The sequence below is a fragment of the Podarcis melisellensis genome (genome assembly GCF_964234715.1).
Source record: "Podarcis melisellensis genome assembly, chromosome: 10".
In the NCBI taxonomy this organism is placed as follows: domain Eukaryota; kingdom Metazoa; phylum Chordata; class Lepidosauria; order Squamata; family Lacertidae; genus Podarcis; species Podarcis melisellensis.
The window spans coordinates 58,420,182-58,446,382 of NC_138542.1; the positions used below are offsets into that span (position 1 = coordinate 58,420,182).

The 26,201-nt window shown below is 41.9% G+C and overlaps 1 protein-coding gene and 1 long non-coding RNA gene across 4 annotated transcripts in view; one reads left to right on the forward strand and one right to left on the reverse strand.

Moving 5' to 3' along the window:
• Positions 1 to 6,230, forward strand: part of LOC309378874 — a 33,794-nt gene extending 27,564 nt beyond the window's left edge. For 2 of the 3 annotated variants that reach the window (XR_014172234.1, XR_014172235.1), the window contains one exon: positions 4,119 to 6,230. This is a non-coding gene — a long non-coding RNA (uncharacterized lncRNA). Of the gene's footprint in view, positions 1 to 1,970; positions 2,133 to 4,118 lie in introns of all 3 variants that reach the window. The other variant, XR_014172233.1, reaches the window with a different exon arrangement.
• The window catches only part of CACNA2D4 (calcium voltage-gated channel auxiliary subunit alpha2delta 4), a 162,658-nt gene that overhangs the window by 101,452 nt on the left and 35,005 nt on the right, over positions 1 to 26,201 (reverse strand). Inside the window, exons 11-22 of the mRNA XM_081926839.1 lie at positions 23,273 to 23,386; positions 21,593 to 21,671; positions 20,672 to 20,805; positions 16,843 to 16,920; positions 15,176 to 15,256; positions 12,368 to 12,442; positions 10,475 to 10,561; positions 8,762 to 8,833; positions 3,664 to 3,725; positions 2,387 to 2,454; positions 1,691 to 1,736; positions 347 to 444 (exon numbers count right to left, since the gene is read on the reverse strand). Coding sequence (XP_081782965.1) covers positions 347 to 444; positions 1,691 to 1,736; positions 2,387 to 2,454; positions 3,664 to 3,725; positions 8,762 to 8,833; positions 10,475 to 10,561; positions 12,368 to 12,442; positions 15,176 to 15,256; positions 16,843 to 16,920; positions 20,672 to 20,805; positions 21,593 to 21,671; positions 23,273 to 23,386 — 994 coding nt within the window. The remainder of the gene's footprint in view (positions 1 to 346; positions 445 to 1,690; positions 1,737 to 2,386; positions 2,455 to 3,663; positions 3,726 to 8,761; positions 8,834 to 10,474; positions 10,562 to 12,367; positions 12,443 to 15,175; positions 15,257 to 16,842; positions 16,921 to 20,671; positions 20,806 to 21,592; positions 21,672 to 23,272; positions 23,387 to 26,201) is intronic.

A 26,201-nucleotide genomic window follows, 5' to 3' on the forward strand; every position in this document is an offset into this window, starting at 1 on the left:
CTTTTGCAAATGTTGCAGTGCATTTCTCCAGCCATGAATACTGTAGCCATATACTGGAGTGTGCATAAAATGCACTTATTAGTAAAAATAATATAAAAAAGGCATATTATGGAAACTTGCTTTGTAAAAGTGTATACCGAGGCAAAATTGCATACAAAATGTGTTCCATTAGAATGTTGATGAATCTTCATGAGGACTTTTAAAAAAAATGCAAATCTGGAGACCTGAACTTACGAGCGGAAAAACGAGAAACTGAGAGAAACTGAAATTGGCAGATTCTCCCATCCCTAATCATAATAAGGCTTCTCGTTAGGATGTATTCCAGGAGTAATATTTCAGAACTCACATTCCAGGTCAGCTTCTTCTCCTGTGAGAAAACGGATCACGGCCTCTAACTGACTCAGCTTCCTGTGATCTGGATCAATATCTGTAATGCAATAAATCCTAGAAAGAAAAAGACCAAAAATGTGATTCAGAAGTTCCTTTGGACAACTTTTCTGCACTCATAAGAGGTGTCCTGGCAAATCTGCATGCTTGGGATGGAGCTCAAACCTCAGTTGGAACAACTCCCATGATCTCTGATCTCCAGTATATACTTAAGAAATGAAGACAGTTGCCATGGCTAAGACCTGTCAGCTCCGGACCCAAATGTCCACTACTCACAGTAATGGAGACCCTAGGCCCTAGGGCATGGGTAGGCAAACTAAGGCCCAGGGGCTGGATTCGGCCCAATCGCCTTCTAAATCTGGCCCGCAGACGATCCAGGAATTAGAATGTTCTTACATGAGTAGAATGTGCCCTTTTATTTAAAATGCATCTTTGGGTTATTTGTGGGGCACAGAAATTTGTTCACATTTTCCCCCCAAAATCTAGTCTAGTCCCCCACAAGGTCTGAGGGACAGTGGACTGGCCCCCTGCTGAAAAATGCCCTGCCTTAGGGCATATTCTGTGACTGAAAAATTGGTCCAGAAAGTAACATCAAAGCCATCCTTTGCACCCATATCAGTGCATCAGGAACAAAGAATATTACTTGGTTTCTAGGTCTATGCACTTGCTCAAGACGCATCACTGCATAGATATCTGGAAGCAAAGGCAAGAACTTGAATCAAATTGCTCCAAAAATATAGCTCTGCACTTCAGCTACAAATTATATCCATGCTAAGTGGGTGTAGCTCAACAATCAATCATTTGAGGATATCAGTGATGGAGCTGGACTAGGGCTACTGTAGAGAATGTTTTGATAAGAAAAAAGATTCCCGAGAAAACATAGTTCTAATTTAAGGGGGGGTGGAGTTGTGCAGTTTGTTTATTTAGCATCTAGAAAAGTTAGGCTCCTCACAAAAAGTTTAAAATAACACAGTGCAGTTATTTCATGGGATCCACATTGTTCCTCAGGATACAGACTTACATAAACAAATGTTGCTGCCTGAAGACAGGGCATTGGTTCATACAGGGCAGCAGGCAAAAATAATTCCTTTTCTCCAACACTGCTAAGATCCTTTAACTGGAGATTCCAGGGACTGAACACAAGACCTTCTGCATGCAAAAATGTCACCTGCCACTGAGCTTTGGCCCCTTAGATGCCAGGACCATGTTTTTTCAAGGCCTTCAATGTAAAGTCCCCAAAGCCAAGCAGCAGCTCATCTCCTTCCCAGGTCCCCCCCAAATTAGAAGAATTCCTGCCACTTACCATTCATTGGCTAAAGTCAAGTCTGGCTGCAGCAGATCATGTAAACCTGAAACCAAAAAGCAAATGGTGCAATAAAGACTCATTTATTCACAGTCTTATGAATTCCTCTGTATGCTCAACATGTTGTTGTATCCTGTGTTTCCCCCAGGAATTGAAATGGGAGGGTGAATTTTCAGGGGGTGAAGATAAGACCTCTAGAACTCAGTGAATGTGAGCTCAGGCTGTGGGGGTGTTTAAATTATTTTCCCTCTTTAGATCACAACCCGTTTCCTGTTTATAGGTCATCCTGTTTGAATCACATGGTTTAGATGTGTTATAAAACCATGGGTTCTAAAATTCCACATTCTGAGAAAGCGGTGTGGCCCAGGAAAGGTCCTGGGGGTCAGACAGAGAGTCCAGGAAGACCATATCCCACTCCCAGGCCTTAAGTTCCTCACTACAGGTACATATGAACCAGTTTTTATTTGGGTAAATTGGGGAATGTGTTCCCATAATATGTATTTCGGGGATTTAATTAATAGGCTTCTATTGCCAAGCTCCTGATTCAAAGAGGCAAACAAATAATTGGGAGATGTGGCAGTGTTGTGTGGCAAAGGAAAGAACAGTTTGAGATATGAACCCAGCTGTGTTAAAACAAGGCAATGTTCCATCAGTTCTCCCTGTGATTGCTTGATGAAGCTATGCCATTCATCCTACCTTCTTCCACTGAAGTGTCCCCAAGCAGGATGTATTCACCATGCCCTCGCGATAGAACGACTCCCAGACTGTGGATTAAGAGATGAAAGAGAAAATGTTTTCCAGCAAGGAGACTTGCAAAGGCCTGTATTGTGTGGTGGAGCTACTACTGTAATAAACACCAACTTACTTGCACTGAAAATTTCTCCTCATTTACACATTGCTGAATTAACATTCTAAAATGTCAAACTTGGATTTTGATAGCGTAAATTGAATGCTGCCATGAAAAACTGATTTTTAAGTAGTGAATCATCACTTAAATTGAACTCTCATTACTGAAACATACATTGTGAAATTCCAAATTACAGGAATGCAACTAACCAGTAAAAGAACTCTAAGGCTAGAAAGGACCTGAGAATGAACTAAGTCCTTAAAAGTAACAGCATATGGTGCAGGCCTTCTAGGAATGTAGCACTTTGGGACGTCATTGGGAGAATATATGACCAAGTGAGGCCAGCAACAAAGTGTTGCAGGATAGAGTAATCCTGCTCAAGCCAGCCACCAACCCCCATTTCCAGGATACTCTATTTCATAACCTACCCAGTTTTCCATCCCTACTCCCCACCTTAGGTCAGTTAGTATTTTGTGGCCACTGGTCACACCCACTCTTCATTGAGCTATTTCCCAATCCTTAACGCTTTAAAAAAATATGTTTTGTACTTCTCCAAACTTTGATGGTTTCCCCAAGCCTGCAGCTGCCTCCCTCTGGTGTGTGGATGATGCCAGTTTGACTGTAATCAGAGTTGGATGTATATATTTATGTTCTCCTTTATCAAAGTCCTGCTGTTCATTGAAATATATGAAGTGTCCGTCTCTCTGAGGCCCAGGCTTTCATTTTAAATAAAGGGAGAGCATGTTATCTTCCACCTATATTTGGTATAGTCCAGGAAGGGCTATAGTGGTCTGACTGTGCAGATGTCTCCCACCTCCTTGCCCATATAAACATGGACAATGCTTATTAAAATGAGATGTGCTGTAGATGAAGTCCACCCAGCTATCAAGTGCTGCATTTTAGATGCCCTTTTCTTTTATTCCAGAGGTGCAGAGGTAAGTTGTAGTCATTTTTTAAAGTTCTTAAATTAGTATAAATCAAAGGTGGGAAACCGGGGACCCTCCAGATGTGGTTGGATCAACCCCCATGGGCATAACCAGTGGTCAGGGACAGTGGGAGCTGCAGTGCAGCAACATCTGGAAAGCCACATGTTCCCAACCCAGCTCTAAGGGACCGTCCCACTCACCTAAAGGGTGTGCCGCTGATATCAGTAAAGAAATAGTCATTAGTGAGGAAGAGAACCCGTTTCTGGAAAAGAAGAGAGAGAGAGAGAAATCACAACCGGAAGTGTAGTTTTGTCTCTTAAATGTGACCACTGGTCATGTCCAAATAGCGGCTGCATTTCAACAAGGGTAGTCAGGATCTCTCCAAAGGTCCTGCTCCGTCACCTAAAGAGTGTTGTCTTCTTATTGGAGGAATTTAGAAGCAGGATTATTTTATTGGGTGTTGCTTTTTTGGAACACCAGACAGGAGTCATTCCATACATGCATTAAAGAATCTCAAGACAAAGACAACCCCCTGGTTAAAGAAAACTTAAATCTTATGGATTAGAAGTGATTAATTAATTTGGTATACCTGAATTGAAAAACAACAACTGAATAGTATTGAAGAAAAACACAAACATATTTCACTTTTTTTTAGGCGATGCACCAACAGGTTGTAGCAGGTAGCATCTGAGAAGCACTTCTCCCACTGTCACAACACTAGAATTGCTGAAAGTTGGAAGATTCAGGACAGAAAAAAATAAAGTACATTGAAGGGATTGTGACAGTTTAGTTCATGAGACTTAAGATCTACTTTGGGAGAGAAGCAGAATCCTTCCAGTAGATCTCATTGCAGCAGTGACTCTGATGAGTTATTAAATCCATATAACCTTGCTCCAGGTCTAGAAGCATCCACACCAACTGCCATGGGAAGCCCTCAGACCTCCAGTTAAGCAGCCCTGCGTCAAATGCTTGCCCCTTTGCTAACTCGCAGGTTGATGTTCTTGCGGGGCCCTTTCCAAGTAGGATTATCTGTGACAGTGAGGTCTCAAACCTGTTGCCAGCTTGCTCAGACTTCTCTTGCAGGTGCACACTAGCGACACAATATGTGCTGGAGGCAGACAGGATTAGAACGCAAAGACCACCGACAGCAAAATCAGTGGGCAGATTGCTCCAGCCCTGTTTCAGTACACCTCAAGTGTTGCAAAACCCTCCAAAGAGCCTTATCTGTGCCAGACCTGCCATAACTCAACAGATGGGCTAGATGATTTACCAAAGGGACTGGAGACATGGGAGAGAAGGTAGCAGAGCAGCAGGATCAGAGTCTCTGTCCTTGTAGCTCACTTCCACTATCACTGCAGTCACATGAGACTGTCTCTCTCTCCTCTCTCTCCACCATTGCCCCTCCTCCTGCCCGTTAAGCACTAATCCTCAGTGTACTGGAAATCCATCTGGCACAATGACAGCAGGCATCGAGGGGGATCGAGGCAGAACTGTCCATGCATCACAAAGATAGATTGCTGGCTGCCAGCTGAGCATTTCAAAAATATCTTGGCTGACTTCATTAACTGGCCAAGCATGGACAGCCCAACAGCCCTGAAGGTTTGTGTGTTGGCTGCCCAGAATCAGGTGGCTTCCCTATGTTCAGCCTGCAGGGCAGGGGAAGGAAAATGCCCACCTCAACTTATAACTGTGAAAGATTCAAGGCTTCCCTCTGTGTGTCCGATTCTTATTCCTTTTATTGCATTTGGGTCACTTTTAATATTTTACTCTCGGATTCCTACCCTGCCATAAAAACATATTGGTCCATCACTTTTTCCAAAATGCTTCACACCGACTTACAAAATATTAACATACAGAACTTACCAAACACTTAAAATCCATTAACAGAGAATAAAGCATAAGAATAATAAAAGTGTTCAGCCACCCATAAGCATAAAAAGGACAAATTCTAGTCCACTAAAACCAGGCAAGAATCATTCCACATTAGGATACACTTGTGAAGTGTAATAGATGCCAGGATTGTAACAGGGCTTTCCCATCTCATTCCTGCAGCCCCTTCCAGCTCCTGAAAAGCCACTTGGTAATTCCTCTGGCATAGTGTGGGATGTGTATGTGTCCCGGGTGAGGGTGAATCCCAAAATGAGACATGCACCCTTTTTATGCAAGTGGAAGTGCCTTCCTTTCACACAAGGGGCTGCCTTGTGTGTTCAGTGTGTTCAGGTCAGTATTTCTTAGCATAGTCTCCTACTTCACAAGGTTATTGCAAAGATAAAATAGGACAGGAAGAGAAGTCATTATATTTAAAGTAAGAGAAAACAGTAAAAAAAAGTAGTGAAATGAAAGAAAATGAAAAATGACTGATAAAAATAGGCACTATTAAACATTTTGTATTAAGAAATATCCATTTGAATTGCTGAGAGAAAATTATACAGCAGTTTTATTTTAAGGGGGGGGAGTAAGTAATAAAATATTTGTTTTTAAAAAGCATTTCTGAGTAACTCTTCTGCCAGACTCAAAAAGTGACAAGACACTCTCGACTATAGCAGGACATGATACAGTGCAGGGGTGCCTATGAAATAAACAGATAAAACTTGATTTCATCAGATTTTCCCCACTCTGCCAGTTTCCTTTTCCCTGTTGTTTTTGTCTGAGTACTGATGTTAACTGGTAAAGTACATGAACTCTATATCACGCACACAGATTTACACGAAGGAGTCTTGCAATCTCAATTCCAATATTTAATTAATAAACGCTAAGGGATAAGTGAGCTATTTTGTGTAACTTGAAAATCGACTGAAAGTCTGTGAGCACAGAACAAGGGCAAGCAAAGGCTGAAGTTAATGTGTGTGTGTGGAAAAGGAAAAAGGTGAGAAAAGGCATGGAATAAGCTCCCATGGGACCTTTCTTTGCTAACCTTTAAAATGCTTTTTCATTGTGCTCTGAGAGAAAGAGAAAAATATACCCTTAGCTAATTGAATTTATGGCGGATCCAAAAGCTGAAAGAATTGCATTGCCAACCTGCATAAGAAAAATGTATAGGAGCTATAAAAAGGCTAGTAAAACTGGGTAAAGACAATTGGTCTATTATTATTATTATTATTATTATTATTATTATTATTATTATTATTATTATTTCCCACCTTCCCCCCCCCCAATGAGCTCAAGGTGGCATACATTGCTCTTCCCCCTCCTCATTTAGTCCCCACAACAACCCTGTGAGGAAAGTTAGGCTGAGAGGCACTAACTGGCCCAAGGTCATCCAGTGAGCTTTGTGGCTGAGTGAGATTCGAACCCTAGTTTCCCAGGTCCTGGTCTGACACTTTAACCAGTGCACTTAGCTTTCAGGAGAGTTGAAGGTATCTTAAACAATGGCTGATGTATGGACTGCCTCCACAGCAGATCTCAGGTCATAAGAATATTAATCTGGGGAGAAATGTTCTGTCAAGAGGTTTAACCACCCGGCAAAAAAGCATGTGTGTGGCAGTGGTGGACACTGGGCCTTTAAATTCCAGCAGTGCCCTGTGTGACGCCAAAATTTGGCACACCCACCCACCTTCTTGCCTTCCATTGTTCATCAGTGTTGTGGCACCCAGATTAAGGGAAGTAATAGTACTGCCACTCTATTCTGCCTTGGTCAGACCACACCTGGAATACTATGTACAATTCTGGGCGCCACAATTTAAGAAGGATACTGACAAGCTGGAATGTGTGCAGAGGATGGCATCCAAGATGACAAAGGGTCTGGAAACCAAGCCTGATGAGGAACAATTGAGGGAAGTGGGTATGTTTGGCCTGGATATGAGGAGACTGAGAGGAGATATGACAGCCATCTTCAAATATTTAAAGGGCTGTCACACAGAAGATGGAGCAAGCTTGATTTTTCCTGTTCTGGAGGGAAGGACTCAAAACAATGGCTTCTAGAAAGGAGATTCCGACTAAATGTATTTCTGACAGTAAGAGGTATTTGACAGTGGAACGGATTCCCTGGGGAGGTTGTGGACTCTCCTTCATTGGAGATTTTTAAGTAGAGGAAGGATAGCCATCTGTCATCTGCAGGGGGTTGGAGTAGATGACCCTTGGGGTCCCTTCCAACTCTACAATTCTAGGATTCTATAACATTAGCTAAATATTTTTGACACTGACTGGCAGCAGCTCTCATGAATTACAATGTTCTGTGTTTATGCGTCTGTAATACTTTAGTATAATTATGTTACGTAATGTAAATTACAGCTTATTAAGAAATAAGCAAGTCCCACAACTATTGTGTATCTCAAGGTTAAAATGGGCAGAAAAGGGCGAAAGAAACATGCAGGCCGCTGGAAAAAAATATTCAAAACCAAATCCATAATAAGACAGAAAACTCTAAGGAGCAATAACAGGAAAAGACATGATGGTAGGTAAGGGATAACTAATTAGGTTCCTCTAAAATGTCATAAGGCAATTAGAAATGAAACATTGTATTGCACCCAGGGAGCTTCATGACAAATAACTACAGCAATACAAATTTGCAATAAATGATTCAATTTCACACAAAAACTGCAGTTCTGCCTCCTGAATAATTCTAAGTAGGATTTGAAAGAAGTATTGCAAAGAACAAAATTATGTTAATTAGTAAAGTAATGTAAAGCTGGAAACACCCTCAAAGGTTCACTTAGTTTGACTGCCCTGCACTGGAGCAGAATATGGTTTCCTCTTATGGCTTCCATTTCCCTGGGGTGATAATGTTCTGCAGGTCCTTTGTGAAGTAGAAAACAGAAGGAGGGCCATGGTAAATTTTTCATTAGCAAATTTTGAAATTAATGTAAGTGATGCACAGATACAGAGTCAAAAGAAATCAAACTGCATAATATTGTGTAGTGATTGAAGGACATGTTACATAGAAGCTTGAAGACATAGGCCCTGATAGATCTCCTTTGGAAGTGCATAGCAACATGACAGGGTAGACTGGGACACATGACTTTTCAAAAACAGCCATTGTTGCTTCTTTGTCCCAGTAACCCTGGGAGCATAATCTTATTTGCTCCCATTTCAGTCTTCTTTATTCTACCAACTTTTGGAGACCTTTCTCAGTAACATTTTGGTTGGTTGGTAAAGACTGTGGCTATAGGATTCATTTTAGGTAAATCTTCAGGGTTTTTTTTAAAAAAAAGAGTTTAAATTTGTGACTTTTATGTATTTTTTTAATACTTGTTTTGAACTGTACATTTATTGCTACATTTATGATTTTATGTGAATTTGCTTTAATTCTGTGCAATTGTTCCAAATGCAGGGTACCAAAAGAAGAAATTATATACTCACCCCTTTATCTACAGGCACCTTCACATCCATTGAGAGGTCACCTGTTTCCCCATTGATCATTGCTGTTCGTAGCTGCAGAAGGGAACAGATTTGAATTAGTGCCTCCAGCCAGGATTGCGGTCACCTGCTTTAAAGTGGCCTGCAATAGGCAGGAGCCTTTGACATAAGCTTTTCTTTTCTCCCCCTTTTAGAAGCACATATTTAGCTAAGCATAGCGGACAGCAGGTTAGGATGAGATAATTTTATTGATCTCAGTCATCCTGGGATGCAATTATCACTTTACAACATCTGATTACTTCAATTAAGCATGGGATCTGTATCCATCAGGGCTGATTCATACTTTAAGCAGCAGTTGTGTTTGCCAAGTGCACTGCTGTCTGCTGTGAAGGGCAGCAAGGGGACACAAGCCTTGATGTACTTTTTTTGCCAAAAGAACTCCTCTGATCACACATTTTAACATGAGTACCTTATTATATATCAAGACTGTTGATCTACCTAGCCCAGAAATCTCTATTCTGAATGTGGGTGGCAATCTAACAGCAAGCGCATATATTCTTTTACTGGAGAGGCCAGGGACCCAACTTCTAACCCATGTAAAGGACTTTGGCCTGGCTTATTCTCAAGAATATAAACTCAAATATACTAAGATATGAACTAAATCTCAATTTTGGATCTTTTCAGGTATCCTTTGCATGCTACAACTTTCGGAGGTTATCCACACATCATCATCATCATCATTATTATTAGAATTAGAATTAATATACCACTCTATACCAGGAGGTCTCAGGGCAGTTCACAGAACAATATCAAAATATAAAACCACAAAATATATAATCAAAACAAAAACAACAACCCAATAACTCCCCCCCCCAAAAAAAATTAAAAGGGCATAGGATGTCAATCAAATCAAACAAGGGCCTGGTTAAAAAGGAATGCTTTTTCCTGGTGCCTAAAGGTGTATAATGAAGGCACCCGGCAAACTTCCCTAGAGAGAACATTCCCGCTCTTTCCAGGCATAGGTCCACACTTTAAAGCTCCATGCCCAAGCATTGGGTTTTTTTGCTCCAGAGCTTTCCCTCCAAAAAACTACTCTTTAGGGCTCAATCAGAGCAAACATCAGTTTGGGTTTTCTGCAGATTGCCATTTGCTCCGATTGAGCTTTAAAGAGCGGGTTTTCACTGGGAAAATTCCTGAGCAAATAAAGGGTGCTTGGACATGGATCTTTAATGTGCAAACCGTGTCTGGAAGCAGCAGAGGAAAGTAAGTGTGGAGAAGCCCTTAGTCTAGTGACTAAAAGAAACCTGGCCTTTTAGTTGTTGTGCACCACAGCGATGGAATCACCCCACTCTGCAGCCCCTGCAATGGGCTCACCTGGCCCAATCTTTTGTTTTCTTCTAACGCACCGTAAAGGCTTTCCTCTTTCCAAAGGCATTTGTGAACATAGGAGCATAAGAAGCCGCCTTATACCAAGTCAGACCATTGGTGCAACAAGCTCAGTATTGTCTACATTGACTGCAAGCAGCTCTTCAGTGGTCCTACGGAGATGATTCCCAGGCCTACATGGAGATGTCAGGTATTGAACCTTCTGCATGCAATTCAGATGCCCTACCACTCAGCTACAGCCTTCCCCAGTAATTTTACTGTGACCTGCTAAGAACCCACTTTGGTGGGAGCTAAAGGAGCATGCTCTGAAATCCCAGTTTAGACACTTACAGTTTCATCCACGTCTTCCCATTCCACCTCAGAAAGATCAACACTGTTGTAGTTTGGTTTGGGCTTTAGCTTCTTCCCTTCTTTATACTGCAGTTGAGAAGTGAGACGGAAAACATTCCTGAATTGCTCTGCTGCTTAACAACCCTGAAATATACTCTTTTCAGTTTTAGAGAAAAGGTGTATTTCTGCTAGGTGATTAGATAATAGATAATTAGGCACATGTCTCTATTCCCTAAAGTATGTCCAATCACGTTTATTTTTGCACAAGGAATGGTCGCTCAGTTGATGTGAAGGACCCAGGCATTTTTCTTCCATCTAGCCCATATCTTTAAGGAAAGTCACCTTTGCCCATCATTCAAACCACAAAACACACAACCACACAACCCTAAGCTGCAACTCTCATCCAATATAATGCAGCCATTACCCTTAAGGCTAAAAAGCAGAAAGGAAGCACCTTCTTGCCAGTTAAGAAGTTCAAGGACTTGAAGGACTTCATTTGTTTCACATTTGTAATGAACTAGCCTGCTTTGCAATTCCCGGACTAATACAGACAACAGCACTTCAGTTTTTGCACATCTACAAATTTTGCAATATAATTTTTTACTCCCCTCCCCTCTCCAAAATGCATATTAAAATATGGACTCTTTTAGGTTGAAATGCATATACAAATGTGTATTTTGAACTAAATTAGATATCAAAAAATGTGAAATTTTCTGCAGTAATAATAATATGATGTTCAAACAGGTTTATACAATAAGCCCACAAATTATGCACATTTAACTTGTGCACATTCAGCTTTACACTGGGGGGAGGCAAGGTTCTGGGGGAAATGACTTTGGCAACCCCACCCTATGTGGGATTGAACACTATGTATTTTGGCTATACACAATTTTGACTTTAGTCACAATCTCCGGAATGTAAGCCCTGTGTAAATTGTGGGCTTACTGTAAATGAACACATGTAAAACTGACATGGGCCAGAAACAGACTGACCTGTCCATCCCTATCTGGTCCCATTTACTGCCCAGAGAAGGAGCAGTTGCAGGAAGATTGCTTCCTCCCCTCCTTGACAAAAAGAACGCTTAACTCAAAATGCTAGTTGACCTGAGGTTTCAGAGCAGGAAGGAAGCATAATTTGGTCTCATTGATCAGTCAGAGGACTGCGCTTTGGTGTTTCTGTGTATGAGTTTGAGGTTGTCCTATTAAATTATTATTATTACTTATTAACCACCTTCTGGCAGTCCCCTCACTGTGAGAAGTGAGGTTACAGGGAACCAGGCAGAGGGCCTTCTTCGTGGTGGCGCCCACCCTGTGGAATGCCCTCCCACCAGATGTCAAGGAAATAAACAACTATCTGACTTTTAGAAGACATCTCAAGGCAGCCCTGTTTAGGGACGTTCTTAATGTTTGAAGTTTTATTCTGTTTAATATTCTTGTGGGAGCCACCCAGAGTGGCTGGGGAAACCCAGCCAGATGGGCGGGGTATAAATGATAAATAGTTTATTAATAATAATAATTATTATTATTATTATTATTATTATTATTATTACAACCTGTTGCAAGATGCCTCGAGAACCACAGGAATGAAAGGCAGGGTACAGAGCTTCAAAATAAAATAAATCAATTATGAATGCAGTGTGGAATGTGGCCGTGTGGCCATGACATCACTAGTGATGGGAGATTTTTTTTCTCCCCATTGTAAACATGCCATTTTGTGCAGTTACTTTTATTTGAATAGACAGCCACCACTCTCACATTCCAAACTTGAACTCAGAGACAGCAAGGAATGATAGTTGTAGCACAGTACTCCCAAAGCTAAGAATGGTGTGTTTGGGATGATATCACACTGCACTGGATCACGTGAACCAGGTCTTGGTATTTCTGGGTCACTTACCAATGGCCGGAGGTCCGGGTGAGACAAAATGTAGCCATTGTTTGTGTTCAGAAAGGCGTATCCATGGACACCCAGCTTTAAACCAAAAGTATGATAACAATTAACTTCATTAACATCCAAGCCCCTGATGCAGTGTCGGCATGAGTGAAGTACTTATGCATGACAACATCCAAGGCCTTTAACTGAAGAAATGCATGGATAATATTGATGAACTGATAGTGAAAGTAAAGGAACCAGGCAAAATTTGAAAATGCATCGATTAGGAACATGGGAAGCTGCCTTGCACCTGGTCAGGTTATCTGTTCATGTAGCCCAGTGTTATCTAGGCTTACTGGCAGTGGCTCTCTGCAGTCTCAGGCAGGTGTGTTCCCCATCACGCACAACCTGCTTTTGTTTTTGTTTTTCAAAGAAACTGGAGGGTGCCAGGAACTGAATCTGCATGCAAAACATGTGCTCTGCTGCTAAGCTATGGTCCTCCAGGGAACCATAAACAGAACTAAATGCATTAATTTTCACCTGGCAATTCAATCATATCCTGTTTCAGTCCCCAAATACTTTAATTTTCTTACAATATGTCAAAAGAGTGTGATGAAGTATCAGGTACATGCAAGTATGCACTCACTCACATATTCATGCACAAATGAATCTCTGGGGTTGCACCATATTTTCTACTTCAATTACACAGGAGTTGTGCACATTTAGACTGACACACAAACCAAGCCCTTAAAAAATGTCTTTAGATACAGAACTGATATTTTCATCTGATAGTTGCAGACCTTCCGTACAATAAAATAGGAGCAGGGAACATTTTCTCTGTAGAGGGCCACGTTCCCTAAGAAGTAATCTGTTAGGGGCCAGATACCAGTAGTGGGTGGGGCCAGACAGGGACAGGCATTCCCTTTCTTCTCTCTTTGCCTCTGCCATCTCTTTCCCCCCTTCCTTGCTACATGATATTAGACCAAAGACCACAGGTTTCATACCCCTGCTATAAATGGTGGCAGGCAGCAGGAAAGAAGGTCGCTACTTATCCTTATTTTACTGAAAAGGATTTAAGTTAGTAACTACCTACATTTCCTATCAGGTTCCTTATTCAGTTATTTAGTGTTCCCAGAATAGTGTAACCTAAGAATGGAAGAACTGCCTTTAAGAATCAGATGAAAGTCCATGTAGCCCAGCAGTCTGTTTCCAACAATGACCAGTCAGATATCATTAAGGAGCTCTTAAGCAAGGCATACAGGGACGCGGGTGGCGCTGTGAGTTAAACCACAGAGCCTAGGACTTGCTGATCAGAAGGTTGGCGGTTTGAATCCCCACGGCAGGGTGAGCTCCCGTTGCTTGGTCCCTGCTCCTGCCAACCTAGCAGTTCGAAAGCACTTCAAAGTGAAGTAAATAAATAGGTACAGCTCCGGTGGGAAGGTAAACAGCGTTTCCGTGCGCTGCTCTGGTTCGCCAGAAGCAGCTTAGTCATGCTGGCTACATGACCCGGAAGCTGTACGCTGGCTCCATCGGCCAATAAAGCAATCCCAGAGTCGGCCACGACTGGACCTTTTGGTCAGGGGTCCCTTTACCTTTAAGCAAGGCATGAACTATCCATTGCTAGCTCTTGGTCCTTGGGTTCAGGGTTATATTGTCTCTGGGCACAGAGGTTCCATTTATGTACTATTATGCCCTCCTAGGGAGGTCACTTCGGTGCAGATAATGCAGCGATTTGACTTAACCCCTGGAGGTGCACTCTATTGCCTCTCAAGACAGCCAGATGCCAACAACAAATTATGTGCACCCCAGTTCTTAGTTCTTAGTTAAGAATTTCCACAAGTTCTACTATGTATCTGGTTTGGGCTTCTTTTGGACGGAGGTTACAGGGGACATCTGCATTTATTTACAAATATACATGTCAAGCAACGATGGAGATTCAAAACTTAAACACCCCAACTGATGTTCCAAAAGCTCACTGCTCTGCAGTTAGATTTCAGGGGAGCAGGGGAGTGAAACGAGTGTGACTTGCTCTAAGCCTGACACTGTGTGCTCTTTCTTCCAATACAGACCTGGCTCAATGCATTCTTTAAGGAAGAAGGGACCCAGAATAGTTGCTGGGTGCTCAGCAGTTTTTCCATAAGTATTCATAAGTCCAAATCTCTGTCCAGATATGCCTTGGGGAATCTACACCAGATATGCCTCAGGGAATCTACAAACTTAGAATCACTAAGTTGGAAAGGACTCCAAGAGGCCATCTTGACCACCCCAATTTCATAACAATACCAACAGCACTTTCAGTTCTCCAAGTGTTGGTCCTTATGTAGCAAAAATGGAATAGTCCATGCATAAGAGGGAGGTTTCAAAAGGATTAGGATAACCCCTAGGTCTGCAGAAGTAAATTTTTAAAAAGAAAATAACATTGATTCTATTCCCGCAAAACAACAAATGCAATCTAGTGAAGAGTGAATGTGCTCAGTGGCCTGGAATGTTGATTGATTGTTGGGGTGGGAAAGAGAGAAATGGGTGGGAGAGAGTATGGAATGGTGAATTATCAATTCATCACTAACTGACAGGAACAGCAAAAAGGAACACTCCAACTAAAACATTTTGTTGCAGGTCCTACTTGTAACAGCTAATAGCTTTTGACAGAGTTAATCTCCATGAATTTTCCTAATCTATCTAAACTAGTGACCGTCTCAACAACTTGTGGCAGCGCTGCCTGTGAACAGATGCAGTACTCCGTAGGGTGGCTTTGTTATCAATACCAGGACATTCTTCTGAGATTGCCAAAACTGTGTGATAACAGCTGGACTGTATTAGCTTGATTCTTACCTTGTATCGTGGAGCCAGCTTAAGGAGTTCTCTCAAAGGAACATCTGAGCCTACCACACCCAGGAGAATGCCATGAGATCTCTGTAAAATAAGAAGAAATTAAAATTGACAACATGCTACTCCATTCTCCTTGGGTTAATTATCATTTCCCCCATCCCCACCATCTGGTCTTGCAGAGTTGCTGTTCATTTGTGTGACAAAGCATACAGACCGCGGTGATGAAACAAGGAAGGGCAGACTGGATTAACCAGTAAACTCCCTATGGTATAATGCAGAAGACCAGGTGGATGAGAGTTACAAATGCAGCAGGAACAACAGCTCAGTGGTATCACACATGCAGAAGGTCTCAGGTTCAATATTTAAGGTCCCAGGTTCAATACTTGGCATCTTCACTCAGAAAGATCAGACATCAGGTAATGGGAAATACCTCTCTGTCCAAGACCCTGGACAGTTGCAACCAGTCAAAGTAGACAATACTAGATGGGCAAATAGTCTGACAAGGTGTACGGCAACTTCCTAAGTTACCTATATAGCTTTGCTGCTTCCTCCCTTGTCCATTTCCACCTAAGAAAATTTGTTTCCACCCAACTTCTCATTTGTTTTGATTTTTAGATTTCTGTTCTCTTAACCAACAAGACTGATGGTCAATGGACAGAGTTTAGTGCACCAGGGCAATACCCCTGAGAACAAGCAAAAAAGGGAATAGCCATCTCATTGTTGATCAACTAGTCAGAGTTATACTGCCTCTGAACAATGAGATCTCATTCTTGGCTGTCAAGACTAATATCAAATAACAGGCCTATCCTCCATGAATGTTTCTAGTCAATTTAAAAAGTCATGGTAGCAACCATTGAAACATCCCATAGCAAATATCTTTCTGGTCCCCATATTAGAACCGATACTTATTTATTTTACCGACAGCACAAGCCCTGTGCTTGTTTACTTAGACTTAAGTTCCACTGTTCAATGTGGCATAGTCCTAGGTAAGCGTGCATAGAATTGCAGCATTGCAGTGTAATCCTGGGCCCACTTACCCATATGTAAGTCCCACGTACACTGTAAGAAAATCCTATTCTGCTAAGGTGAGGAAGAGGACACTTCTCTCCGCATTACACCATCTGCCCTGGATAACAGAAGTCATCTAGAGCACGGGACAGCAGACTTCAGGTTTATTGGTTCCACTTTTTTTTTTAACACAATAAGTCCAAGATCTACCTACCAACACATACCCTGTGGCAGCCATTTTGTGACTGGTGCTCCTTGTACTTTCTCAAAATTCAGAATGTGTCCGCTGGTCCAAGAGAGTCAGAAGGCTTACTTATCCTTTATATAGTTTCACTTTTGCAAATCACAACATTAGCCAAAGGTGGATTCACAGTAGTCCGAGCTGTTCAGTCCCACCAGGTGCACACCCTCCTACTTCCTTCCTCCTTCCCAAAGCCAGGCAAGTGCTTACTGAGCTTTTGGAAGGAGATAGGAGGGCTCCAGCACCCCACCAGAGCCTCATGCCTCCTTCCCAAAGCTCAGCTTAAGCCAGTGCCACGAGTGCTGCAGGGAGGGTGACAAAAAGCCTCACACAGGACGGCATATTATGAAGATCTGCCATTGCATTAGCCTTCTCTCTGCTTTCACACTGAGAAGTATCTCCCTGAGAGCATCATGCTTACCGTTTCATTCTTCTTGCTGAAAACTGGCATAGCCACCGTTGTCATGAGCAAGAGGCTTTGGGCTTGAGATGCAAAGAGCTATCAGACAGAAAACAAGCAGCATATTAGCAAGTGGGACAGCAGTAAGAGCATAAGGGGAATCAGCCACCACTGCAAATGCAGCAGAAAAAGTGTACTGAAAAGCACCCTTAAAAAAAAAAAAGCCTAAGGGATGCTAGAAAAATGGTCCATTTAGAGGAGGGTGAAAAAGGTGCCTTATCAAAGATGGCAGGGAGTATCCAAAACAGTGGAATATAATATTTACTAGTGAGGACACGTATACATGTCCAGGTTAACATGGCAAAGCACATGATAATCATAGGTGCATGAACAATATATACAATGTATTCTAAAAAGACTTAGATAAATTAATGCAGGTGATACAATGGGGATACATGGAAACCAGGGGAGAGAAGAAGAGCACACAGGGCCTACCCAAATGTGAGACATTTACCAGAACCTCAGATAAATGGGAATGGCGATCACACAAGGATAAACTGACATGGCACTATACAGAAGACAGTGAATTTGGATAATTGGAAGGTTGAAACAGATAATGTAGGGTGTGTGCACATGAAATGATTACTAAACATAGACATCACAAATAAAACACAGACACACACATGGTATCTATTCTCAGGAGAAGCAACCCATTTGGCCTGGTACAGCTGTTCCCCTTTAGCAAAGTCAAGAAGTGGTCTATTATCACCATTTCACAGCATGGGGGTCCTTGAGAGCCAACCAATCAAAACAGCAGCCAGATAAACCAAATGCTGGAATTTTTTAATCAGTTGGCTGACATTTATTTTGGAAAAATTATGCAGCAGAAATAAGCATAGTTTAAACATGCCAAAAGTACTTGGTATATGTATATATATGGGTGTGTGTGTATGGGTGTGTGTCTATATATATATATATATACATGTGTATATATACACAAACTATCTATATATATATATACACACGATAGATGATAGATATAGTGTGTGTGTGTGTGTATAGTATATATCAGAAATGAAATGGAATGAAATGAATGAAATGAAATTAAATAAAGAGACTTCCTGTACATAATCTCAAACAATCAATGTTTCTCAGACCTATGGAGAGCCTTTTGTAAGTACAGTATTCACATCACCTCACATACATTATCTGTGTAATCCTGACTCTGCTATTTTAAGGTGGGACAGTCTTAATATAGATGACTTGTGCAAGGCTGTCCAGTGAGCTTGTAGTCAAGTGGAGATTTGTACCAGAGACTTCCAGCCCATGGGCCATGCTCTGAAGTTCTACTCTACAACAGCACATCACAACCTCACAAATACATCCATATCCTTTCCATGCTGTACAGCTCTATTGCTGCTGTACAGCCAACTTTTCCCCACTGTGGATGTATGGTTTAGTTACAGCTAGATAAACTAGTACAGAACATGTACTAATGACACCCAGAGAAATAGTTGGTGTTCACAGAACACAAGGCAGATTGTTACCTCCTCAGATTGTGGCAGCTAGCAAGAGATGTGGGTGACAAATGAATGTACACATTAATGAATGGACAGACAAATGAACACACAAACTAATGATACATACAGTAAGCAGCAGAGACAAATGCAAGCAAGAAATGTAAGAGGAGCAAGCTAATAACCCAGGAGCAAAACCATTCTGAAACAGTCCAAAGCAAAGACTGATAAAACACAATGCAAGTTGCACAGCTGACAACTTCCAGCATACAGTAGGCTTGGCAAAACAAACTACCATGAAAACTTCATGTCCAATCTCACATTAGAGAATAAATAGCTATGCACCTTTTTAGTAACAGCTCTGGATTTGACCAGGGACCCTGTGCCCTCTAGTTGGCCTCCTCCAGTGATGGGCCCATCTGGCAATTGTGGGCATGTGTGGACAGCAGCAGCACATGAAGATGTGCTCCAACTAGTGTCAGACACCTGTCTGGGCCATCATTTCTGGGCCAATCTAGACCTGACAGTACATGCATTTAATGTGCATTTTAAGTATTTAATTCAAGAATCTGCTACTGAGGGGTCAGATAATTATCAGGATCACAGTGGGCAGGAAGGAGGAGTTTCACCCTTTCCTCCCTTGCTTTTCGCACTGGGGGGGGGGGGGAATTGCCTTCAGAGTAGTGATTCTAACTGCAGCAGGGGAAGAAGGGGTTAAGTGTTCCATTCCCAGCTGCTGTGATCCTGATAGATATCACCCTGTTCCAAGAAGATATGTTATTTTCTGAAAGCTAGCATGCTAAATGCATTTAATATCACATCTACTTTAGCCCTTCATTCCCCACAATGCTTCCACTATAGCACTACTCCATGGGATTGTAATACATGAGCAAGGTGGTACAGCTCTGAGCTGTGGGCTGGGGAGGAAAAAGTAGAGGATCTATATTGGGGCCTAGTGTGACACTGGGGACCTGGCAACTGCCCAAGGATGCCGTAAGCAGATGCCTTATATGGGAATTGAGGCAACATGTACAAAGCACATAAACTTGGCCACACCATCTTTTTTTGTTTTCTAGTGGCCACCAAGAAGAACATCAACTCTGATCTATTAGTGGGGTTCACACTAAAGTGTTATAGTGCACACTTTGCATCAGTAGGCATATACTTAAGGCCAAGCGGCAGAAATACATTAGTGATGGGGAATCCTTTACAGTTCAAGGGCCTCACTCCTGAGGAGAAACCTCTAAATGCATCCTGAATTTTTTTTGTGCAAAATTTGAGTGGGAACTCTACTTTTTGGTTACAGAAGTCCCCACTGCCAAAGAGACAGTGGTAGCAGAAACTTGCAGGAAAGCAAAAAAATAAATCTCTGTTTCTATGTGTTGTTCCTCTACTCCTCAAACTTAGCCTTGCTTTGGATCTTGGACTAAGTCATTAAGGACAATACTTGACACCTTAATGTATGTCAGCTCCTCTGTGTGACAGATAACAGACTACAGCACTGAAGCCCCACTGGGCTGGAGGCTGAATGACCCATTTCCTGAGCTGAAAAGCTAATCTCTTTTCCTGTTGATAATCTTTTATAAAGTGTCTCTGCAGAGTTCACAGAGGACAGAGATACCACTTAAGTCAGGGGTGGGGGACCTCCAGCCCACAGACTTAATTAGCCCCATATGGCCAGTGAAGCCTGGCCCTTGACCAAGTCATGCCTAGCTACCCTCCACCTGATGTCATATGATGTCAGTTGTGGGGCAGGTAAATGTGTGTTAAAAGATTAATTATAGCAGACTACTGGATCCTTTCTGGGCCAAAAGGGGGTTTGCAGCCACCACTGATCAGCAGTGCCTACAAAACACCATGCACAGTGCTTTGCAAGCCCCAATCTGATAATCAAGGCTTGCAATGAATGAACTAAGCAGGCAAAAAATTGTGTTATCACTTGATCAGCAGATGTACAGCTCTGCTCACTTGTCAAACCTGGCCCATGCAGGGTGAGGGACATTGGGATCTGACCCATTCACCAGATTCAGTTCTCCATTCCTGATGTAAGTCATGCTATGTTTGGATCACCATGGAATTCCAAGGATATCACATAGAAGCAAAAAGCAGCTAAATGACATCTGTAGAACCTTTTCAAAAGGCAGTACTGATAATAATCCGCTGCTGCTGCTAACTACTTCCAACTTATATATGTATTTTATGTTGTAAACTGCCCTGTGATCTTTGGATGAAGGGTGGTATATAAGTTTAATAAATAATAATAATAATTCAGAAAACAACTCTAAGTGACCTTTGTCTCTCACCCACCTTAAAGCTTTTCTCAAAACACTTACCGCACTGTCCATGTAGGCTTCAGTCCATATGATGTCATGATCGTGGTTGATAACCATTGGTCGACTGAGTACATGCAAGTATTCCATTACATTCTCCTGGACGTCAGCCAAAGTTGATATCTGTGTGTAGTACCCTAACACAAATAATAAGTATTCCCGCCCCCAATAAGAGAGTTAGCTTCCTTGAATTCCATTTCTGAATCTGTATTCTACTGATTGGAGTTTGGAGTCGTTGCTTCAGACTCCAAAACAGGTTTTACTATGTAAAAACATGGCAAAATCCTATTTGCATGCTTGCACTGAAGTCTAGCACAAACTGGAGGACATTCCAGAAAATCCAATGAAGGGAAGGACATGCATTTTTAGAATAAATTGAAATGGGTACAACTTCTTGTTTGATTGCATCAAAAGTTACCAATCTGAAGATGCCCCTTTGTGTTCTTACCTCTATCATTCTTAATCCTAGTAATGGGGAATTTGTGATCCTTCAGCCGTTGTTGGACTTACAATTCCCAGCACCCCTGATCTTGGACCGTGCTGGCTCAGGCTGGTAAAAGTTCAAATCCAACATAATCTGGAGGGTCACAGGTCCTCCATTCTTGCTTTACCCCATGCCTCCTAAGGTCCTTCATCCCATATATCCTAGCCAAACTCTATACAGTATCTAAGTTGAGTACAATTTAAGAAGCAAAAAATCCCAGCCCCCCTTTATATCCGACTCAATCCTTCTCACAATTCTATGGCACTTGGCAACACAGGCTAAGTAGCAGACATATCTCGGAATCCATTCTGTCTACTGCAGCAGCTTTGGAGCTTTTCAGACTCAAACTAGGCTTGTAGGTTATACAAAGGCCAAGGTCTAAGAATGGATGGCTGCAGTTTGCTTATGATAAATGACTTGCAGCAAAGGATGTTATTTACCTTTGTTGTTACATGCTATCCATTTCACATTCTGTGCAAAGCTGACTTCCCTCCCGATAAGATATGTGAAAACCCGTACCTGTGAAGCAAAAATGCAGACATTGGAATTAAATGTAAAATAGCCTATTTGTCTGACATTCAGTAGAAATACCTTTTCTAGATCTCACAGCTGTAAGGTGGAATGGGAAAGGTATGCAGTATTGTACATTTTGTATACTGACATTATGCAATAGAGTTCTCTTGGTAAAAGTATGTGAAAAAGAGTTCCTGCTAGTAAAAATATCATTTTAGACCTATTTTGGAAAGATCAAGGGTAAAAAGCAAAGGTAAGCAGTACTTATGGGAGATCTTAACATCCTTCTACCAACAAATACATCAGTTGAAGGAGTATCATATTTTCCCACCAAACAATAATGCAGCCTTGCTGTGAAATGCTATTATACCCACATACTAGAGTTTGCTATTTGGAAAACAGTTGTAAGTGATGTCACAAGTGACAAACCCATGGGTAGGCACACTAAGGGCCAGGGGCCGGATCCGGCCCAATTGCCTTCTAAATCTGGCCTGTGGATGGTTCAGGAATCAGCGTGTTTTTACATGCGTAGAATGTGCTTTTATTTAAAATGCATCTTTGAGTTATTTGTGGGGCCTACCTGGTGTTTTTACATGAGTAGAATGTGTGCTTTTATTTAAAATGCATCTCTGGATTATTTGTGGGGCATAGGAATTTGTCCATATTTTTTTTTCCAAAATATAGTCTGGCCCCCTACAAGGACAGTGGACTGGCCCCCTGCTGAAAAAGTTTGCTGTCCCCTGGACAAACCCAATGCTCAGACTATTTTGAAATGTTAAAGTAATGAATTTTCCCCCAGTTATAGGATGTTATCCAATTAACACATCTTGCCAGTGCAAAGATTTCCACTTGCACAATGGAACTCCACCCTAATCTACTCCGGCACCCCCCCCCAAAAAAATATAATAATCTTGTGATGCTCTGGAACAGGTTTAGGGAGGAAGAGTTGGTGGAGAAGAGGGCAAGGAAGTTCCTCTGCACCAGCAGAAATCCTTGAGCTGATGGGACATGTTACTTGGATACTGTTCATAGACACTGAGCACTTCCTACTTCACTACTCTAATTTTATAAGCAGTAGTTGTAATAATATTGTTACTATTGTTTACTACAGGGGTCTGAAACCTCAGGCTCTGGGAAAGCGCCTTTTGCCATGTTCTTAGAACTCTTCTCATGCCATACCCCTCACTGGTCCTACTTTACACCCTGAGCACTTTCACCTGGCTGGAATGTGTCCTTGAACTCTTGACTGCCTGAATGGAGAATACGGAACAGTGTGGATGTGTATAGAAACTAGCTCCCTGCACAAAGGTAAAATTTACATTTGGTGCTCCACCCATTTTTGCCTCTAGCGCCACCCATCATTGGCATGTGGCTCTTGGAAGGTTGCCCAGAAAAATGCAGCCCTCAGGATGAAAAAGCTTCCCCACCTTTGATTTATTATCACTTACCCAGGAGTAACTCCCATCAAATTCAGTGGGGCCTACATGTATAGAATTGCATTGCTGGTTAACACCATGTGCTACTCAGTACCTCGTTAGCAGCTCCTGATTCATTCCACACCAATCTGTCCTCTTTACTCTTTAACATTCAGCACTTAGGAAACAAACCTTACGATCCGGCCAGTTGAACTTTTCAAAGACATATTCGTAATCTTCCATAGCTCCATCAGTGATCAGCATGATGGCTTGGTTACAAAGACCTCCTTGACCAGCATTTCTGAACTGGAAACAGAATGGAAACAATAGTGATAATAATTATCTGACTGGTACAAATGGGGATTAAATGAGTTTACTTGAAAGGTTCAGGGTTAGGAATATGGGTCCATCTAACTCAGTATCGTTTACTGACAGCAAATGACAGCGTCTCCCCAGCCCTACCTGGAGATGCCAGGGATTGAGCATGTGACCTTTTGCAAAAGCTATAGCCCTCCCACATCATTTAAATTATGGCCTTATTTAAAAGCCCTTAATTATGACCTAGGGGAAACTCTGATCAATTACAGCGAGAGTCTGCTCAGAAGCAGAACGTTAGTAAGAATCCTCATTATTCAGAATGCATTTCCAAGGGATCTAGATCTTAATTTCTAAAATAAGAAATGCTGTTATTTAAGTTTTATGAGAAGCCAGGCATTTGTCTTAAAAACCTTTTGGAGATAAGCAGTGTCCAGTGCACAGCGGAATGATGAGAAGTATGAGCCAACATGCTCTATACTACTTTATTTACAGTTCAAAGCTGGTAAGTTACAGAAAAACATTTTCCCTCTGCCGGAGCAGAGAAAGCGTCATCTCTCCTCTAAGGCACGGAGAGAATCACAAACTGAAACTGCAAAGAACAGTGAAAAACAGGAAACCAGTGTACGTCACATCCAGTCTCCCATTCCCGTGGGAAAACCTCCAGTACAGACTCTGTGGAATGTAAACAACCTGTCTCGTGACAAGCACTTCGCTGCACAGAGAAGAAAGCAGAAACCAACATCCTCCCCCTTTCTGTGAACATCTCTGGGCAGCGTGTTCGTACAATATCAGTACAAACCCAACTTCTGCACATAGGTACAGTGTTGATCCCTTGATACAATCTTGGACAATACATCAGCAGGAATTTCATTACCTGGCATATAGGACACCGTTACGAGTCCCTTCTGAATACGTTCCCTAGCATGTTGCACCTTCAATTGCAAGTGCTTCGTGCTTTGCTTACAACCTTCAGAATTCAGCAAAGCCAAACATGCTTTGTTGTCCTGGTAAACCTGGATTGGACATTTGACAGGAATTTTCATGTCTTTGCACAATTGTAACAACCATTCACAATCCTTAAGTGAATAAGACAGTGCATTCAGTTCAGCTTCACAAGTACTTAAGCTAACTGTTGTTTGCTTCTTGCAAGACCAATCAAATAGACCCTGATTGTACTTATAGCAAACTCCAGACGTACTTTTCCTGTCTGTAGTGTCACTTCCAAAACTTGCATCTGCAAATATCTCAAGACCACCAGACTTCTGATTGTTAAATCTCAGTCTGTAATGCATAGTGCCTTTCAAATACCGCGCTATGCGTTTCAGAGCTTTCCAATCCTTAACAGTAGGGTTGTTGACTTGTCTGCTTAGCAAATTACAGCTAACAGCAATGTCTGGTCTTGAACATCTGGCAATGAAGTTTAGCTTGCCTAGCACACTTCTGTACAGTGTAGTGTCAGAAAATGCTTCTTCAGTGTCATCTACCTGATAACCTGTTATCATCGGTGTGTCCACAGGGTTAGCATCCATCAGGTTTAGCTTGCTTAACACATCAGCAATTTTCCGTGACTGGTGTACTAGAATGTTACCATCTTGATCTCTCTCTATTTCCAGAGATAGGTAGTTGTTTACCTCACCAAGATCTTTCATGTCAAAGTGCTCTTTCAGTTGAGCTAGGGCGTTATTGTACATTGTGACATCTTTCCAAAAGAATAAAAGATCATCAACATAAAACAAACAATACAGTTTCTTTTGCCCCTCCTCTTTGACAAATACACATGGATCAGCTTTCCCTTGCTGAAAACCTAGAGAAAACAATACTTCAGTGAGTTTTGTGTGCCAACACCGTGCACTTTGTTTGAGACCATAAAGGGACTTTTTCAGAGCACAAACATATCCCTGTTTTACCGGTACGCCATCAGGTGGAAGCATATAAAGTGATTCATTTAGAGATCCGTACAGAAAAGCTGTATTCACATCATGGTGACTAATGTGTAGATTTTCTTCTGCAGCTAGCTTGAGCATAAGCCTAATGCTCTCATACCTCACTGTGGGTGAGTAGGTCTCGTGATAGTCTTCACCTGGTACCTGAGCAAATCCTCTGGCTACCAATCTGGCTTTGTGTCTGACTATCTTGCCATTTTGATCAGTCTTCGCTTTGAAGACCCATTTGCTTCCAAGCAATTTCATTCCTGGAACTACTGGAACTAGGTCCCATGTTTTGTTCCTTTCCAAGGAATCAAGCTCAGCCTTCATGGCTTTTAACCATGGCTCAGCTTCCTTTGAATCCAAATCCTGGATTTCTTGGAAACTTGAAGGTTCAAATACCTTCTTGGAGCTTTTAACAGCTGTTACTGCTATCTTAGCAAACTCATCAGCAAATCTCTTTGGAGGTCTGCCTTTTGTGGCTCTCTGTGACCTGCGAATTAGCCTTAAGTCTTCAACACTCTCCTCTTCCTTCTTAGGAGAAAAGTGACCTATTGTGAACAATGGTTCCTCCAATTCTTGATCAGAGCTTTCAGAGGGTCGCATAGAGGCTTTCGCACTCTTGAAATCCTCTGAATCATCTGATTCAGTGTCAGACTCAGAATCAGTACCTTCATCAGTGGGTGTGGGTTGTTGCGGTTGCTTTTGACTATCCTCAGTCTCATCACTGTCATCAGGATAACATTGGAAAATTCCCACATTCTCCCCCCACTTGGCATTGTACTCAACACTTCTTGTGAGCTTAATTTCCTTAGAGTCAGTCATCATTATTCTGTAAGACCCTTTCTGATAACCTAGAAAGATACCATGCAAACCAC